Source organism: Macaca fascicularis, chromosome 14 (genome assembly GCF_037993035.2).
Source record: "Macaca fascicularis isolate 582-1 chromosome 14, T2T-MFA8v1.1".
Taxonomy (NCBI): domain Eukaryota; kingdom Metazoa; phylum Chordata; class Mammalia; order Primates; family Cercopithecidae; genus Macaca; species Macaca fascicularis.
Window position 1 is genome coordinate 30,367,235 of NC_088388.1, and position 20,444 is coordinate 30,387,678.

The 20,444-nt window shown below is 39.6% G+C and overlaps 1 protein-coding gene across 24 annotated transcripts in view; it reads right to left on the reverse strand.

Moving 5' to 3' along the window:
• The window catches only part of CD44 (CD44 molecule (IN blood group)), a 91,485-nt gene that overhangs the window by 11,305 nt on the left and 59,736 nt on the right, over positions 1 to 20,444 (reverse strand). For 3 of the 24 annotated variants that reach the window (XM_045370416.3, XM_045370411.3, XM_045370409.3), the window contains 9 exons: positions 19,278 to 19,391; positions 18,690 to 18,806; positions 15,878 to 16,006; positions 14,034 to 14,165; positions 12,068 to 12,169; positions 10,214 to 10,303; positions 8,830 to 9,033; positions 5,356 to 5,418; positions 857 to 928 (listed from right to left, as the gene is read on the reverse strand). In XM_045370416.3, coding sequence (XP_045226351.1) covers positions 857 to 928; positions 5,356 to 5,418; positions 8,830 to 9,033; positions 10,214 to 10,303; positions 12,068 to 12,169; positions 14,034 to 14,165; positions 15,878 to 16,006; positions 18,690 to 18,806; positions 19,278 to 19,391 — 1,023 coding nt within the window. Of the gene's footprint in view, positions 1 to 856; positions 929 to 5,355; positions 5,419 to 8,829; positions 9,034 to 10,213; positions 10,304 to 12,067; positions 12,170 to 14,033; positions 14,166 to 15,877; positions 16,007 to 18,689; positions 18,810 to 19,277; positions 19,392 to 20,444 lie in introns of all 24 variants that reach the window. The other 21 variants (XM_045370415.3, XM_045370410.3, XM_045370408.3 and 18 more) reach the window with 15 other exon arrangements.

The following is a 20,444-nucleotide window of genomic DNA, read 5'->3' on the forward strand; positions in this document are numbered from 1 at the left end:
CTAAGGCTTCCCCTCCGCTCTCCCCCAGGGCAGCCCACCCCTCTCTCTGTCTGGTCTGTCTTCAGGTGTGCTTAGGCAAGCTGGGACAAAGGAGAAAGGTGCAAGACACATTCTTCTCTTTCCCCAAGGGAGACTCAGTTTGGAGACCTCTGAAGGGTAGAGAATTAAAAAGGTAATTTACAACCTTAGGAGATGATTCCCTTTAGTAATTCTCCTTGACAAATCAATTTTGATTCCAAGTCAAATAAAGAATTTGCAACAAATGCCTTGTCTTGATGCTCAGGAGAACCAGGTGTCCCAGCCTCCTCACTGCACATGTCATACTTTCTGAAAAGTTTATTCTGTCCACATCAGCAGGCGGTCCCTCGACCAAAAAAAAATTAGTTGGGGAACCAAAAGAAAGTTTTCACTCCATCTAACATAAATGCTCTTGTAGCTCCTCCCTGTCTGTAATTGTAAGAGGAAAATTACATGCTTCACTTTGGACCCCAGAAATAAGGGAAAATTGGATTGGGATAGAAAGGACCTAGGAATGACATGGGGTCCTCTTGGCGATCATTCACTTAGGAAGGAAGCTTTAGTAACTAACATGACACTTCTCTGGGACAGGCCAGGGACAGATCTGAGTATGAGCTCAGCTAGTTTGCAGAACCCAGGAAGAGAAGACTATTCCATCTTTTCCTACCAAGAGGCTGCAGTACTCTCACTCATCCTTTAACTTGTAAAGAGGAGCAAACAGATTCATATGTTGGGCATTGCAGAGAATGTGCTTTCAAACGGGTCTCTTCTTCCTTGCTGGGACATTCAGAGAAAGCTACTTTCAGCGTGTTTTTCTGCCTCACAGTTGGAAACTCACCTGGAATTTGGGGTGTCCTTACAGGACCAGAGGTTGTGTTTGCCCCACCTTCTTGACTCCCATGTGAGTGTCCTAAGGGGAAAAACAACATCTCTGAACCAAAGTTTGCAATGAGTAACCATGAGTTCCTTGTGGAGCTGCAGAAAGGGCAGCTGTCCACATTCTTAATCACTGAGAAGCCATTTATGGATTCAAGCTGCAGATGTTTATAAAGCATTACACAAAAGATATCCCCCCTCGCCACCCTGGTTTGATTAAGGCGAAGGCTTGGTAATGTTATTTTGTATCAAGGAACATGAGAATTCTCCGCAGCAGTGTTGTACAGTGTTCAGGACTTTGGGGTCTAGAGCTGGATAACCCTGGATTTGAGTCTCACCGCTGTCTCTTGCTAACTAGCCATGTGTAATGGGTCAATTTACCTTCTCCAAGTCTCTCTTTTCGCACTTGTAAGATGGGGATAATAGAATCCTGTTCATCATAATTTTACAGACATTTAAAGAAGTACATGGTATTGGTAGTTGTGTGTGGTTGTTATTTCTATTTTAAATTTAGGACCTTGCTACTCAAAGTGTGGCTCTCGGACCATCAGGACAGGCATACCTGAGGAGATCGCTAGACACGCAGAATCTTATGCCTCATCTCAAAGCTACCAATCAGAATCTTCATTTTAACAAGACCCCCAGGGGACTCACACACTCCAGAAAGCCCAAAGGGAACCTGAAAATCCCATCCAATAGCATCATAGGAGCCAACATAAACGCTATAAAATAAGGAGTTTGCTCACACCTGTAATCCCAGAACTTTGGGAGACCGAAGCAAGTCGATCACGAGGTCAAGAGATAGAGACCAGCCTGGCCAACACAGTTAAACCCTGTCTCTACTAAAAATACAAAAATTAGCCAGGCGTGGTGGCGGGCACCTGTAGTCCCAGCTACTTGGGAGGCTGAGGCAGGGGAATTGCCTGAAGTCGGGAGGCAGAGATTACAGTGAGCTGAGATTGTGCCACTGCACTCCAGCCTGATGACAGAGCGAGACGCCATCTCTAAATAAATAAATAAATAAATAAGGAGTTTGGCAGCAGTGGCCCTTTCTGACTATGAAAAATCACCCTATTAGAGTCCCTGCTAATATATTACTGAAACACACCTTGTTAGAAGAATCAACATTTTCTACTGCTAAAAAGCAAAATAAGGAAATGAACAAAATGCCTTAAACTGGGAGGAAGCATCACAAGACAGACAATCCTCAAGTCAGAAATGGAGGCCTATCCAAATGAGGGAGACACAATGGTTCTAAAAGAATCTTCTAAGAAGCTGGGCACGGTGGCTCACACCTGTAATCCCAGCACTTTGGGAGGCGGAGACAGGAGGATCACTTGAGCCCAGGAGTTTGAGACCAGCCTGGGAAACATAGGGAGATCCTGTCCCTATTAAAAATAAAAATAATAAATAAATAAATAAATAAATAAATAAATAAATAAATAAATAATTTTTTTCAAAAAGAAACTTCTAAGACATCTTGTGAAGAGACTCATCAAAATGAAAGGTTCATAGATTTTAAAAAATTCTTCCTCCATTGCTTCAAAACAAAATGTGAAAGTGTCCCACCAAAATGAACTTTTTTTCCTACCAAAGGGAAGCCCATTGTAGAATCCTGAAGGCTGATCAATGGATGAAGATGGTGGGGTCTTAAATGAGAGCTTTCCTCATGGAGCCAAACTTTAGGATGTGCACAATGAAATCTTGATTACGATGGTTATATGGGGACATGATAGCTCTTGTTTATGCAATTTGATGCTTTTGTTAAAACTTAAAAGGGAGCAAAACAAGTTCCTACCAGACATCTAGGTGTTTCAACATCCCCCATCCTATGTTGACAGCGGCCTCTGACTTTACAAACCTCCTAAACAATCCAAGGCCCTTTCCCTACATGCTTTCCAGTGTCCTTGGTGGTTGGCAGGTTTTCACCTGCCCAAGTCATGGGACATTGGCCACTTAAACTAAAGATCTTTGGCCTTGAAAACTCCCCAGGAGGTATAGTCACTCTCACTGTTTTTTTATTTTATTTTTTCTGACTCACATAAGCCTTTGATATTTAAAAAAGAGGCCATTAATGGATCATAATCTCTTTATTTTCATTTTCAAAAAAAAAAAAAGAAGTGCTCCCAGCAAGAAAAGATCTGGGTGTGTGTGCAACAAGATGAAACCTCCTGTTTGAACAATAGACACCTGCTCAGAAGCCAAACAAAAGAGACTGGCTCCTGTCCGCCTGATTCTCACTTCAAGCAAAAGCCACAGAGGATGGATGTGAGACAGCAGGGCTTGCCTTGTGCCCTAGATGTCTACAAATCCAGCCAGGGTAGGACTGGCCACAATAGCAAGTTGTGAGGAGCACTTGATATTCCTGTTGGGAGATGACATGTAATCTGAGACATGTGCACAGAGATCGTTCAATTGGCTTTAATGGTGAGAAAACCAGTCTAGCACAGTCTAAGTCGCCAAACTTTAATGTGCGTGTAAACCACCTGGGTGGGAGAGTATAGTTAAAATGCAGATCCTGATTCAGTAGGTCTGGGTTAGCCAGGGATTCTGCATTTCCAACAAGTTCCTAGGTGATGTCTGCACTGATGGTTAAAGAATCACACTTACAGAGTGGCTGGGGTCTCTTGGTTTTAGAGATCATGCCCCTTAATAACTCCCCACTGTTTCAGAGTACTTTCGCACTTCTGGTACACTGTCTTCCTCACAAGAACTCTAGGAAGCAACTGAGGCAGATGATCTGATCTCCTTTTTCCTAACAAGGAAACTGAGTCTGGGAAAGGTTAAGTGCCCTGCCTAAGGTCCCCAGTGAACCTGTGACTTCTGTCTCTAATTCAGAGGCATCTCTAATGAATCCCTACCTCCTAGTGCTCCTCCATAGAGAGTTATTGTGAAAGCCACCATGTAAATATCCATCTTCATATTTGTTTCAATGTGTAAACATTAAACCTGTTGGTGAGCCTCACTCAAACTTGGGCATAAAAAGGGAAGGCAGTAATTGATACGGCTTAAATCATTTACATGGGGTCACCTGGATTTATGATGTTCAGGGAGACCACAGTAAAGCAGCACTGGCAGAACCTCCCAGTAGCCCAGCAGTAGAAGTCATTAGTAAACCTACCTCATGCCAGACTTTTGCAGTCTGGGGTAAGGTTTGCAGGGATGTGATCTGAATCACAACAAACAGGAGTCTATTTACGAATTCACGCCTGGCAGTAATTATGGGCATTATGGAATGCTTTCTCCAGACTGTGCTATGAGAAGTAATATGAGACCCTCCAGGCTTGAAAGGTGGCTCTGTCACTCCCTGGCCCTGTCAACTCTGACACTCTGAGCCTTAGTTTCCTCATCTGTAACATGGGGATAATAACAGTACTTACCTATGTCACAGAGTTTGTAGGATGACTGAATGAGTTCATACTAGATAAACTCTATACATTTGCTGATATCAACTTTTCTTTTCTTTTTCTTTTTCTTTTTCTTTTTCTTTTTTTTGAGGCAGAGTGTTGCTCTGTCACCCAGACTGGAGTGCAGCAGTGCGATCTTGACTCGCTGCAACCTCTGCTTTCCAGGTCCAAGCAATTCTCCCGCCTCAGCCTCCCGAGTAGCTGGGATTATAGGTGCGTGCCACCACACCCGGCTAATTTTTGTATTTTTAGTAGAGACAGGGTTTCACCATGTTGGTCAGGCTGGTCTCGAACTCCTGAGCTCGTGATCCACCCGCCTCGGCCTCCCAAAGTGCTGGGATTACAGGTGTGAGCCACTGCACCTCGCTGATATTGACCTGTTCTTGACCTACAATAATGGCAGTTCCATTTGGCCCAACTTAATACATGTAAAGTGTTTAGGAAGATACTGTTGGCACACAGCAAATTCCCAACAAATACCAGTGATGATATCATGTGCCAGGATGATGCTAAATGCTTTGCATGTATTCTATCATTTAGTCTTTGAAACAATGTCCTGTGACAATTATTATTATTCCAAGTTTATTACTTGAGAAATTTTGTCTCAGACCCTTTAAAGCATCTTGCTCAGTTAATATGTAGAGGGCTGGAATCGTTCTCAGGCCATTTTTGCTACAAAACTCATGCTCTTACTCACTCTGGTGTAGTGCAATGTTAAATTGGGACACTGCCTGAATTCTTCCTGAGTTTTTCAGTGCAAGGCTTTTCTCCAGAGCAGTAGTTCTCAAAGTGCAATCCCTGTCCCAGCAGTGTCAGCATTACCAGGGATCTGATTAGAAATGCAAATGCTTGGGCTCCACCCCTGACCTACTGAATCAGGAGCCTTAAGGGTGGGGTCCAGCGCTGTGATTTAATAAGCCATCCCTGTAATTGTGATGTATGCTAAGAAGGTTTGAGAACCACTTCTCTGGAGACACTGACTCATACTTCATTAGTCGTCATCGTCAGGCTCAACGATTATAACAGTACATGACTGAAGCGGTTTTGAACTCACCAGCTGATTCAGATCCATGAGTGGTATGGGACCCCCCACTGGGGTAGAATGCATCTTGGTCTCCTGTAATGAGCAATCAGGAAGGTCAGTACTGCATGTTTTCACTTACACTCCCGTCTGCATTTCCTTACATTTGCATTCCTATACAGCCTATCGCAAAGTTTAGTCTTTTTAAGGTATTCCAAAAAATGATGGCAAAACAGCCTTGAATGGGTGCACAATATTAATTACTGTTCATTGCTTAATCCACGGATAAATGAGCTAGAGCTTTAATCAGAATTAAGGAAACTAGGGCAGCAAAGGCTAAGAAGGATGACCACAGGAAGTTTTGTAGAAACTTGGTTTTGGTAGAAATCCAAGAACTGTGGTAAAGAACATGCTAACAAAAATATTGTGATACCTTTGCAGGTCTGAGGTTGAGACTAGACATTGTATATTTTAAATAAGGACAATATGAATTGGATTATGAGAAATGTAATCACTGGAAATGGGCATACGCTGGCTTAGGGCATGAAACAGATTTCTTGGCGGCAGGAAATTAGTATGCAATAAGGAATCTTGGGATTGAATGATGTAAAGATTCAAAGAGAAAAGTTAACTACTTATTTTCAAAAAAAATTAAAAATAAGTAAAAAAGGAAATGGTGAGATGATAGCTAACGTGAATAATGTGTATTGGAATATGGGCATTATAATACGTTTAAAATAATATTTTTTAAAGTTAAATCTGTGGTTTCAAAATGACGAATTAATATAATCCTAACTTCTCAAACATCTATCACCAGAAAGCTTTAGATTAAGTCAACCTCATTAATTGCTAAAATCTAAATCCACAGGTCAAATCTTGAATGCAGCATATTAAAACTCCCTCCCCCACTCCCATTTTTCAAAAGTATACTGGAATCTTTTTTTTTTTTTTTTTGACCACAGGACAATGCTTACATAAATGGCTGCAGTTATCCATTATGAAGGCACCTTATAAGGAGTCTATAGTAACCTGATCATCACCATTTCCTTGATTAGAGAAGGTGGAAGTGGGTAACACTTAGTCACCTGTGTAATTATGTTGAAGAGACAGATTGCTTTGTTCCTTGGCTGATGGTTAAAACAAATGAAAACAACATTTGCTGAAATGCCACACCAATACTCCCACTACCAAAATCACCATTACCGTCGCCATCCCATCACCATCATTATCACCATCACCATCACCATCACCACCACCACCACTGCCACTATGATTCTAAATGCTTTAGTTCTTTTTTGGGGGACAGAGCCTCGTTCTGTCGCCCAGGCTGGAGTGCAGTGGCATGATTTTGGCTCACTGCAACCTCCAATTCCTGGGTTCAAGTGATTCTCATGCCTTAGTCTCCCGAGTAGCTGAGACTACAGGCATCTGCCACTATGCCTGGCTAATTTTTTGTATTTTTAGTAGAGACGGGGTTTCACCATGTTGGCCTGGCTAGTCTCAGACTCCTGACCCCAAGTGATCTGCTTGCTTCAACAAATGCTTTAGTTCTTAACATTAAGCCTAAAGACTGAGAAAAATGTATGGACATAAATGAGATTTATATGGGTGAGTATTTTTGAAGAAAACCAAGGATGAGAATTGGGTGACTTAATTGTCTAATCCATGGAGAATCATGGAAAATCTCTCCTTACCACTGTGGAAATTAGAAGGAATCAGTGTCTGTGAATATCAGTCTTGTAAAAAGCATTTGATATACTAACATTAGGCTATAAGCCTTCTAGGGTACTGTGACTATTAAAATTGCCATTTAAAATTTAAATTCATGGCTGGGCGCGGTGACTCACGTCTGTAATCCCAGCACTTTGGGAGGCTGAGGCAGGTGGATCACTTGAGGTCAGGAGTTTGAGACCAGCCTGGCTAACATGGTGAAACCTCATTTCTACTAAAAATAAAAAAAAATTAGCCAGGCATGGTGGCACACATCTGTAATCCCTGCTACTCAGGAGGCTGAGGCAAGAGAATTGCTTGAACTTGGGAGGCAGAGGTTGCAGTAAGCCGAGATCGCGCCACTGTACTACAGCCTGGGTGACAGGGCAAGACTCTGTCACCAAAAAAAAAAAAAAAAAAAAAAAATTAAATTCATTAGGTTGCACAACAGGCTTTCTTTTGCCAAGAGCAATGAGACAGCACTGTAAGATTTTCTGAAGAATACTGACAATGGTACTTGGAAATTTTAATAAGTGAGAGCAGAACAATGCTGAATAAGGAACTAAGGAGTGTAAGGGGCTTTGTCTTGCCAATATTGCTGAAGTTAGCATTTTCTTAAACTGTTTTTCTTGAAGCTCTGGGGTAGGCCACCCAGAGAAATGAGGCCTAGCGTGTGGCATTCTGAATTTTCTGTCCCTGCCTCGCAACTCTCATCTGTTTTACATATTGGATTCTCATGGAGGCTGAGGCAGAAGAATTGCTTGAACTCAGGAGGCGAAGGTTGCGGTGAGCCGAGATCGCACCACTGGACTCCAGCCTGGGCAACAAGAGCAAAACTCCATCTCAAAAAAAAAAAAAAAAAAATATATATATATATATATATATAAATTCTTATTTTTCTTTTTAGGGGGAGGAGAGAAGATCTCTGCTCCAAAATTATATATCTAAAGTCTCTAATCTTGAATATGCCTTAGTGACTGTGTTACAAAGCAATTGAAAAACTAGTACTAGGAAGACAGAATCTGTTTTTTATTTCTTCACTAAAGTGGGTGTTTTCCAGTTCCCCTTTCTTCAGTGTTAATTTCTTAATACAAATGGAGAAGCAAAGAAAAGCAGAAGCAGAGATGACTACTTATTTGAGGAAAAAAAAAGACTTACTCTAGGTTCATGTCAAACTTAATTGAATAAATTATCTTCAGTCCTCTCTTCACTATTACAATCAGAGAAGTGGTCCCTCATTAATACTAGATTAAATCATGAACATTTTAAGTATGCATCAGAACTAGAAGAGGTTTATCCAACACCAAAAGTAAAACTGATCAATCTATCACCAAAACCAGATAATAATTTCAGAGCAAAGATACTAGTATATAGAAATTATTCACCTGTAGGATAAAACCTTACCAAATAAGTAGCATATATTAGTCAAATTAAATGGAATTGCTAAAATTCAACTATTTTGACCTGCAAAAATATCAGTTTCATGTGGTTCAACTTCATATATCACAAGATAAGACAAAGAAAGCAATTCCATCATAACAGCCAAGTTGTACACACACAAACACACACACACACAAACATACACAAATGGAAAAAACACCGGCAAAAGGAAGTATTCTTTTATCTAAAGTATACCCAAGTTTATTTGCACTAGAATTGATAACCAATAATGAAAGACATTTCTATATCACAAACTAGTCCAATTCCAGACGACACAGAAAATGTCCTCTGTAATATGAAACTGTATACTGTTTCTCTGTATAGAGAAAGCAAACTAGATAATAAATGCCAAATTACCTGATAAGGAGTGATTGACATTAGAGTTGGAATCTCCAACAGTAACTTCAGTAACTCCAAAGGACCCAGTCTTAGCTGAGGTCACTGGGATGAAGGTCCTGCTTTCCTTCGTGTCTGGGTAATGAGAGGTATAACCTTCCAGTAAAGTGGTTGAGCCTTCAGAATGATTTGGGTCTCTTCTTCCACCTGTGACATCATTCCTATCTGTGTGGAGGTGGAATCAGTGATGAACCCATATTTGTAAGATTACCACCCACCATGTGCTTGTCTCCAGAACACACAACTGCTGCAAAAGCTTTCCACTTGTTATCCATAAATAGGGAGCAATAGAGTGAAGTCTGTCACACTATTGAACAGAATAAATATTTTGCAATAGACACCACTTGGACATCACTCAACAGAAGAGATTTTGGTGATCTTAATACCCAGAATTGGCATTTGTTGCAACATCTGCTTGGGTTATTAGGTAAGGCTATGCCACTAAAACTGTGACCTTGAAGTCAGCTGAGGTCATAGATAATCTTGAGTTCTTTCTCAATTGGATTCATCTTTGATGAAGTGGAGGGAACATACCATTGGATTGAAAGATAAAATTTTGCTGCTTGCAATTAGAATAGCAAATGCATGGTTTCAAGGGCCCGAGGCTACTAAATTAATTATTCTTTTCTTTTCCAGAAGGGACTGCTTTTTAGTCATCAGCACCATGTAGGTCCAGAGGACAAAAGGCAAAATAATATTATTGTGAGGAATATAAAGTGATATAATCAGACATTTACGCCAATTCTAATGCAAAAGAACTGAAATAATAAACAGTTTCTTGGACCACAGCACAATCAAATTTGAAATCAAGACTAAGAAACTCACTCAAAACCATATAATTACATGGAAATTGAATAACCTGCTCCTGAATGACTTTTGGGTAAATGATAAAATTAATGCAGAAATCAAGAAGTTCTTTGAAACTAGTAAGAACAAAGATACAACGTACCAAAATCTCTGGGACACAGCTAAGGCAGTAGTAAGAGGGAAATTTATAGCACTAAATTTAAACGCCCACATAAAAAAGTTAGAAAGATCTCAAGTTAACAAAAATAAATAAATAAAATCAATCATATATAAGCAATCCATTATGGTTAAAACAAAGCACTAACCCTAGAGTGAAAGAAATCCAACCTTTAAGACTAAGAAATGTAGTTTCCACTTAATGTTCAAAGAGTATATAAAACAGGAAAATCAGAAAACCACCACCAGACGCACCTTTTGATTAAAAGTAACAGTGTAACAGCAGCTAATTGATGCACCTCCACCAAAGACACTGCAAAAGTACCCATAATTGATTGATTCTTATCAATAGCTGAAGCCAACTAGATTTTATAATCCTTACTGCTTGATGTCAGAGTAGAAGTTGTTGGATGGTCTTTATCTTCTTCCAAGCCTTCATGTGATGTAGAGAAGCTCTGAGAATTACTCTGCTCTGTTTCAATGAGGGATGAATCCAGTGTTAATTTGAAGCTATGGTACAAATCCTGTTATCTGCTAGCAGGGAAGATCTGGCTAGAGTAGAGTCAGATGGATAGGTGCACAGGAAGACCAAAGTTTGTGCACACCATTCTACTCTGATTGATAGAAATATACAGAATTCTATTTTGCCCCTAGTTGGTTCCAAAAATCCTTTATTTCTCAGTATAATCATCAAAGGTAATGTGGCAAGGTGAAGAATGAGCCAAAACTTTGCCTACCCTGGATTGTCCTGGTGCAATTGTAGCATTGCTCCCAGTCACTCAGGAAAACCAGAGAACACAGAGACATGGAAAAAAGAATATTTGAATCCCAATGCTCCTATCAGTAATCAAGAGCACCTAACTGTGTGTTAAGACATGTGACTGTAGGGAAAATGAACACTATGATAGCCTGCAGTCTACTTGTAACCACAAAAGAAAAAGAAGCCTATCTAGAATAGCCTACTCAAGTAACACAGATCAAATTTATACAAGGAAATACTTAGCTACCTTGTAAAGGTCATCAAATTAAAGTTACCATTTTACTCCATTATTAAGTTGTTTTTTGTTTTTTTTAAATTTCACCTGTGTATAGGGATCCTCATCACTGCACCAAGGAAACGCTTGCCTGGGCAAACACAGGGCCCTCAGTGACATATACCAATTTGAGGTTGAACCATTGCCCATATCTAAAATCACTTGGACTGTTTCAAGTTTATTTTTGTGTTCTTTCAAGAAAGGTACTGACCTCTGAGTTGCAGGTACAAAAACTTCATAAAGCACACCCATAAGCCATGCCCACCACCAAACAAATATTAAAACCCAGGAGAGAGACAGTCACCAAATCCCAAGCCCAATGTCAGAACAAAAGCCAACAGTGACATAAAATGGAAATAAAAGTCCTTCTTTGGCAAGGGCCATTCATAGGCTTATTTGCATCTCCTTTGATGCTTAATGCTGTGCTATTTACATTGCTGACAATCAATACATGCTTGCTGATTTTTTTTCCTTTGCCTAAAGGGCTCATATGAAGGACTCTGCCCATTGTGTGTGGCAAGCAATAAAATGGGACCTTCTTAATTCTAGATTTCTTTTGTATTCTTCAAAGAAATTATGAATGACTTTAGGCTGATCTCTAGGACATCCCTGCACATATAGTAGAAATTAAGGCTACTAGAAGTTGAACATTTCTTAGTGACAGAAAGAGATACTAGCAATTTTTGTTGTTGTTGTTGTTGTTGTTCCAGGGATCCCGTCACCTTTGTTGATTGTCAATAACATGCCTTGCCTCTCCTCTAAGAACTGATGTGATCTCTAGGATTATCTGGCCCCAAAAATGTCTTTTTACAACCATGCAAGCAATCCTACCCCTCTTCTGCACTGGCTGGAGGAAGGATGGATATTGAAAGGAAATGGTCAGTTAAAACACAGAGATATCCTGGAAGTGGGCTTGTGTTTCACTGACATAACTACTTAGAGAATGAAAATGGAGTTGAATAGAGTTCTACTTTTTTAAAAACACAAAGTCATTGAGTCTGGAAGGCACCAAGAAATGAAGGGAAAATCAGCTTGAGAGACCTCCACAAGAAATATAGACAATGAAGACAGTTTCACACTCTGGGCTGAGGTGAGCCTCATAGCACCATTCCACCACCAAAGTTCTGCATCTTGGCCAATAGGGTGTAAGAGATGAAGCAGGAATACAAGTCAATAAAGAGGCTGAGCATCGTTATTCTTACTCGTTGTCATTGAAAGAGGTCCTGTCCTGTCCAAGTCTTCCACCAAACCTGTGTTTGGATCTGCAGTAGGCTGAAGCGTTGTACTATGACTGGAGTCCATGTCTGAAGGAATCAATGTTAGTGTTAATGCTTGATTTCCCAAACCCACTACCCGAAGGTGGCTTATGGTCTACAACTGATTTTTTAAAATATTCGCATCTGGCCAAGAGGAAAGAAAGCACATACTGACTATATCTCCAGAACTGAGATAGATTATTGTTTCATCAAGAGCACCACAACAAGTAACTGACTTTCCTTGAAGGGCCGAGTTATATGAAAGCTATGATTCGTGTTTGTTTTTGCTGAGTCTCGAAGGACTCTACATGGGCACATGATGGAACACCCAAAGCTTGCAGAGAGACAGAAACATTGCCTTTTTTATAGAAACATGCAATCTGACACATGGAGAAAAGATAAAGTGTGCTGGCTCAGGCACCATTTTATCCCCTCCCCCTTACCAACCAAAGGGACTTGTAAAAATAACCCTCTTCCCCCCTTTAGTCTTTTTCTCTTCACAGAGTGAAAATGCAAACAAACACAAAATCAGCATTCAATAACACCTAGGTGGAGTTACAGAAAGTATACAGGGGCAAGAAATAAGAAGCAGTAGATGTCATTGAATTATTCTTCCCCAAAACCCAAGTATAAGCGGTCTTTAAAATTTAACTTGTACAATGTTGAGTAGTGCAGAAATTTCACTGAGATACTTGTAAATGTTGTTTTTAATAGTTATCACAGATCTATTCTGCTGAAATAAGAAGTCTTGAGTGAAACAGAGGCCAAACAATTTATAAACCCCATCTATATTGCTGGCTCTCCAATTCAGTCAAAGTCTATCCACACCACTGCCTCTGGAGAGATTTAATCAGTTCCAGCGAAGCACCAGAATACTGGGTACCTACGTGTGCACTGCAGCTTTCAACACTAAATATTCAAGATTCAACACTAAATATTCAACACTAAAATATTCAAGATCTTTGTAGGACAAAAATGTGGTGACTCTACTATCCCAGATTTCAAACAAGAGCAAGTGCTAACCTGAATCAAAACTACAAATGGACATTCTCCCAGAAAAAGTCCCACTTGATGATGGGATCTAGACTCTTGTTCATCTTCCCTCTTAGAAGTAGAGTCCTTCAAGAGTTATCATACCATTGTGTAGTTGAAGCCAATTGTATTGTCCTTGACATGTTCATTAATTTAATGGAATCTCTTTCTCTTCATCAGTACATAGACTTAATATTGATTCTGAAGATCTTTGCCTGGCTTGGTTTTCCCCCATATCTCAGAGCTCCAGCTCCTCAGAGCTCCAGCTGCCATGTGCAAACTCATGTGTGCTGGGTCTGCCTGTGGTACTTCAGTCACTCAACATAATGGCCCCTCCCTAGCCATTCAAACACATCTTCCTTTGTGAAAAATGGATCTACTCACTTGACATATTGATTCCTTGGCTTTTCTTCCTTCACATTTCTCCTTAAATGAGTCTCCTTCTTAGGAAAACTGCCCCCCACCCCCCACCACCCACTTCCTTTCTCTGACTATCCAGGGTTTTTTAATTTTTCATAAACCAGATCCAATTCACCTTTCTGTGATGCTGTGGTGGGCGGGGAGGGGTTCTCAGAATTTCTTTAGCGTTTATTGTTGGCAACATTCATTTCACATCTATTACTTACTGCCTCACACAGATATATTTTGACAATAAATGTTTTCTTTTGCCAACTCTCCTGCTAAATTCTTTACTTTCAGCTCGGAATTTCATATTCAGGTGAATATGTGTATCACTCCTACCAAGAAAACTAATTTTTGAAGAATCTCAAGTCCTTCAGGAAAGTAGTTTGGTCTAAACCTAGGGCATATTTCTAGAAAAATAGTCAGCAGTCAGTGGATTTCAAAAAACAGAATATATAAAAATCTCAGAGGCTATTACCCATCCTTCTTCCTGCTTGATGACCTCGTCCCATGGGATGTGAGATTGGGTCAAAGAAATCAGTCCAGGAACTGTCCTCTGGGCTTGGTGTTGTCCTTCCTTGCATTGGATGGCTGGTAAGAGCTGAGGCTGCTGAGACCATGCAGTTGGAGCAATTGTCAAAGTGTTAATGGACGCTTGGTCAGGAATACACTAATTTTATTGTTTAAAAAGACTTTATTCTCTAGACAAGACAATGAAACCATCTTCCTTGTAAAGAGGGCAAGGAAGTTGCATAAACGCAAAATGTTTCAGCAGGTTTGGGTTCACTCATGCTCATTTTCTTCTTAGCAATCAGCATGTGAACTGGAGGACACAAAAGCATTAACGACTCCTGCAGTGCAGAGAGGGTGAGTTACAGACATCATAGGAAGATGAAGGAGTAGTTCTTGACCTGTGCCATGCTGCCACCGTACCCTAACGGCAGAAGTGTAAAAGCCCGAGTGCATTATGTTATTCTGAGACAACCATATTCCAGCCGAATGCACATTAGGCTGGAAGTGATCTCAGGAAAGGAATCAGGTAACAGCTTTCCATGTGATCAATATGAAAGTCAGTGCCATTTATCTCAAAAGCATGAATGGAATCCGTTAGAAGCATTACCTGACAACGGGATTTATGGCATAAATGACATATAAGAAAGCAGCACATGTCTTGCTTCATTCTGAGCCAATGAAGAAGTATAGGTAGAAAAGATTGCAACAGCATCCTCTTAGCAACAACCACACCACATAGACAGTCACAGAATCCATTGCTCTGCCAGGAATTCATTCAGACCTTGCCATGCCCCAGAAGTACATGACACATTATCTTCTATATTGTAAATAGAAATATGGGAATATTTCTCACTGATACCAAGTGAGAATATGCATAAATGACATATAAGAAAGCAGCACATGCCTTGCTTCATTCTGAGCCAATGAGGAAGTATAGGTAGAAAAGATTGCAACAGCATCCTCTTAGCAACAACCACACCACATAGACAGTCACAGAATCCATTGCTCTGCCAGGAATTCATTCAGAACTTGCCATGCCCCAGAAGTACATGACGTATTATCTTCTATATTGCAAATAGAAATATGGGAATATTTCTCACTGATACCAAGTGAGAATATGGAATTCACATTCTTGATAAGGCAGGACACATTTCAATACTTATGTCACACAGACAAAATATCCTGCATGGGAGCTTGCAGAGCCAAGTCATCTGGTATCACTTAGAGATGATGATAAGACTTGATTCCAATTTCCACAATCTCACAGTTCAAGAATAGAGAAGATGGCTTGTTTATACTCAAGGACAAATTACCAAACAGGCATGGCCAAAAGGCCAAATGACATCAGACAGGTGTCATTTTTCACATAATGTCTGGCTCTATTTCTTCAAACACTGGAGTTCTAGCAAAATGCTTTCTCACAAGTCAGACTTTGCAGAATCACATTGTAAAGTCTGGACCCATATTCTAGAGTAGATTCCTTTGTGCGACAAAAGGGGATATTTTATCAGGGCCTCCGCTACAATCTCACTAGATAATGCCCAGAACTCGGTGTGAAAGAGACATGTTCAAGGGCATGTTCTCTGTGTTTCCTGTTCTTATTCGTAACTGGCTTGTATCCATTCCTGTTCAGGTGACTTGTTATGAGCCTTTAAGGTTTGGCTCTGTGTTAACTGCAGCATAATTTATTAAGTAACCTAACATCTTGTGACAATTCCTCCAATGTCCTTTTGTTCAGTGTCCTCAATGTCTACCATTTAACCCAAAAGGAAGTTGCCATCCAAATTTACTTGTTAAACCACCCATTACCAGCTGTCCCTGTTGTCGAATGGGAGTCTTCTCTGGGTGTTTGGAGATATCCCTCATGCCATCTGTTGCCAAACCACTGTTCCTTCTGGGTAGCTGTTTCTTCAGTTGTACTACTAGGAATTGCCTGGACTGTGAGAAGAATATCAGTTGGGAGACATAATTGTCTATTTTCCTTGCCAATAGCTGTCAACGTATCTTTCTACTTTAAGGGCAGATACACATGGGAACAGAAGGTAGAAAAGAAAAGCAGCAAGGAAACAGGCCACTGATATTCTGAAAGGGATATTAGAAATAAAATGATCCAAACATTTAATTTTTCAGATGGGAACATTGTGGTCCAAAGAGGTTTTGATTTGTTCAAAACCATAGGACTAAGCAGACCATAGCTGATGAATTCTCAGAGTTCTATGAGTTATCATTATTTTTATTTTACTGTAGTATATGGCGTCACATACCCTGTCTTAGAAAACCATTCAAAGAATAACCTCTTCGCTCCAGTCATTCTGATGAAAGGAAAATACTGTATAACAACTGACAAGATCAGCGCATTAGGAGACCGTCTCAAATGGTGGTCATGTAACCCATAATTGCACACACTGGAAATGCACCAGCAGTGGATTTGCCCAGCAGGAAAGGTGTTGGGATGGCTTGAATGCTCTTTCACTAACACATTATGTGGCAATGTTCATATGGCGCCTAAAATTGCTAAAATCACTTTTTAACAAAATTAATTCAGTTGACAAAAACTATCCAAGCCAGTTTGAGGCATTATATAAATAATAGTGTGTGACAGGCTTAAAATTTCAACCATTATTTTAAAAAGGACAAAATCAACAGAATAAAATTCCATCAAGGTGCCTTCAGGAAAAGTCAGAAAGCCACCAACATTTTTAACTATAGCAACTTAAAGCAATTTTGTTTTATCAAGAAAATGAGAGCCTATTAACTTGCCAAGCCAGAGTATTTTTTTTGTAACTTGTAAAATGGTTGTATTTCATTATCTTAGAAAATGATATGTGTGATTTGGTGACGGCAATGACATTTAAAAAATAGAACAGTCCTCATTTTACCCTTACATTGGCCAAGCCATTATTGGGTTAACTGGTTATCCAGGGGGAGGGGAAAAAAGCCAGAATCTTAAGTTTTACCTACCACTGACTAAATCACTAATTCCCAACCAATAATGAAGTTAGAAAAACCACTGAATGTAATTACATAAAAAGGAACATTGACCCAAACATAGACTGCCATGTTACTCAAAGTTTAAATAAAAGAAATAAGGAAGTGTATGTGTGTGACTGCATAGAAGGACTCTATACTCCTTCTATCACTACTTTAATGAGTTTTTAAAGTACCCATAACTCTTTATTGTTTTCAGCCTAAATAGGAATGAGTTCACAAAACATATGATTTCTATTATAAAAGATGAAGGTTGACTTTCTTCTAGAAGTTGTGATGTTAATTTGATAAAGACCAGAGGTCACCAATCAGATCCCTTTGAGTTTCGCAAATATTCATAAGAGAATTGTTACAGTTTTCGCTGTCTTCTCTTTGTCAAGTTACATTCTGTCTGAATTTTCACCTACCCTCTAGTCCTAATGCCCCCCAAGCACCACCTTTTGACAATAGGCTCATTATTTCCAAGTCTCTAAAGTAGCTTTCTGGTCTTTAAGTGCAAACTGTCTAAAACAATTTCTAAGATATACTGTTAGGGCTTTAAGGGACTGGAACAAAATCCTATTCCAAAGAGATTTATGCTTCCTCTGTATTTTCTTTTCCTAGACTTCTTTGTTAACTTAGTCCGTAAGCCTTATGCATACATCAGATCTACTGGGGTTTGTAATGGAATGTAAGGTCTGCTGGATATATTTAGTACAACGTCTAACCTCTATCCTAGCTGGTACCTGAAACTTTCTTTTGTTGTCTGAAGACACACCTCAAGCTATAGATTCCCAAAGCCCTTTGGTTTTTAAGTGGCTATAGCTCACATTTCCGCATTAGGTGTATTTAGGGCTGTGAGAATGACAGTCAAATCATCATTTTAAAAATGCTAAAAAGCTGTTTTCCAAAATAAATACTCTTATTCCAAATAAGATAGACATATCTCAGTGGGACAGATAAAAGAAGAAAAGCACTTACTTCTTATGTTTGGGGAGTGAGGGGGTCCCCTATTCTCACAGTCCAGTGCTGCAACTTGAGATTGTTTTAGAAAAACTGACAAGTTTTCATAATAGCAGAAATAACAGTAAGAGCATTAAAGCCTTCCCCAAGTTACCTTGGGCTTAAAAACAGAAAAAGAAGCAGTGGTAGAATTCAAATGCAGACCATACGAGCTACCAACTTTGTTCTAAAGAGTACAAGGGACTATAGAACAGTCAAGGACAGAATGCAAAAAAGAAACTATATTCATCAAAGATCTTCATAGAAAATAAGGATTCCAAAGATCAATTCACTTGACAAGCTTTCTTTCCAGATTTCACTACTAAGCACCAAAAGAACACACTTTGCCACACATTTCCATAAACACACACAAGTTACCCAAATGGAACCTCTAGGAACTTTTAACACAAAAATTGTATCTAGATCTACTTCTTAAAACATTTTGGTCTTTGGGCAACCTGAAGTGTTATCATTTTCCTTCCAATTTTTAAAATTTGTGTGCAAGTTTGGCAGATTTTCAGGCTCTGAGAATAAAATAAATTACTAAGTGGAAATAGAAGATGTGGCCAATTTCTAAACAAAATCTTCCCTATTGCTGGAATGTCTTCACTAACTCATCTAACCCAGAACTGCCGACCGCCATCTTGCTTACTTGTGCTTGTAGAATGTGGGGTCTCTTCTTCCTCATGATGCTCATGGTGAATGAGGGGAGGATGTGCTTCCGGGTTCCAGTTTCCTTCATGAGCAGTGGTGCCATTTCTGTCTACATCTGCTGTGATGATGGTTAAATACACTGTGACTTGTTATCAATCAAGCTTTAATGATTCTGTTCTTCCATTAAAGTGCATGCTATTTAACAATTCTATGCCAAAGTATTATCTCTGAGCATCCACTCTCAAAAATTTTGAGTGACTTTACCTAATTGGTCTCAAGAGAAAATCAATGGGCTTGGAATTTCTTCATGTTCCCTTATTATTCCACTATGATCAGTTTGTCAAAGGCAGCACCATAAATCCTTCAAACATATTCATTTTTATAATGAAGCAACATAAAAATATACCCACATGGTATAATTGATAAATGACTCCTAAATGGAATTAAGTATCCTCATGAAAGTCCACTAAGAATTTCTTGATGAGATACTAGCTAAATTTCCCACTGTGTCCCGATGATTGACCTTTGCAGCATCATAGGCTTTGAGGGGAAAAAAACCTTTCATTAAATATGCATAACCCATTACCAGTTATCCTTGCGGTTGTCTGAAGTAGCACTTCCGGATTTGAATGGCTTGGGTTCCACTGGGTCCAGTCCTTGTTCTGTTTTGTGTGGTCAAAAACCCGTGGTGTGGTTGAAACTGTGATAACGATGATTGAAGCAATTAGAAAAATGTTATTTCTTGAGCCTTCGCCACTTGTCTCGCATATAGTCTTGTTTCTGTAGACTATGCAATGAATCATCTATACCAGGTTGTATAGATGGCGGCATGGAAATGGAGGGAAAGCGGAGGATGCCTTCAGCTTAATTCAGCCATATTGGTAAGCATCTCAGTGTCCTTTGCATTCTGTCATAGAATACCTTGGGGTTCAGAACATGAGATCTTCCAGATAAAACAGTCAAAGAAGCTGCAGCAGTAGGAAGGACAGCTTTGAAAACACCAGCCCTTCACCGAGGATAACCAAAGGCGCCATTTTGCCCATCCATGCAGTCTGTAGTATCCCTCTGCACTTGAAAGCCCAGGGACTTAGTCACTGTGTGCTATTTGTAGATCCTCAGGGTGAAGAGGCAGATAACTGAAAGTTATACCATGATAATCACTTTATGTTGTTAGTAATTTCAGTGGGGAAAGAAATGTCTGAGCAGCCAGAGCTTTCCTATAGATGATTCCGAAAAATATTACCTACCTAGAATAGCCATATGTTTTAGCTGTCTATTTCTGAATATTTATCAAACACTATGGTATTCTCATCAAATACAAAATATGTCACGAGCAAGCCATTCATAGCCAATGAAAGAAAATAAGACACCACAGGTAACCAGCCACCATCACAGAAGCACAATGGAAAGAAAGAGGCATACATCCACCAGCACCCTGATATTGTCACCCAATCTGTTAGGGCTGGAATAGGAGATGCACCTAACAGAAAGATCATGACAAAATCTGAATCAATGTGTTTTGTGGAAAGGTTATTTGCAAATCCATCCTAATTGTTTCAAATTTTATTTTGAAACCCAAATAACACAAAACTGTTTTCAGAACTATAATACTGTCAGCTCTATTTTACAAGTTATGAAAATCGAGTTTAGAATCATTAACCACATTCTCAACAAGCATGAAAAGGTGCTTATTATCAAGCAGTTATCGCACCCCTCCAGAAGAAAGAGGGCATCATGTTGAATTATGTCCATA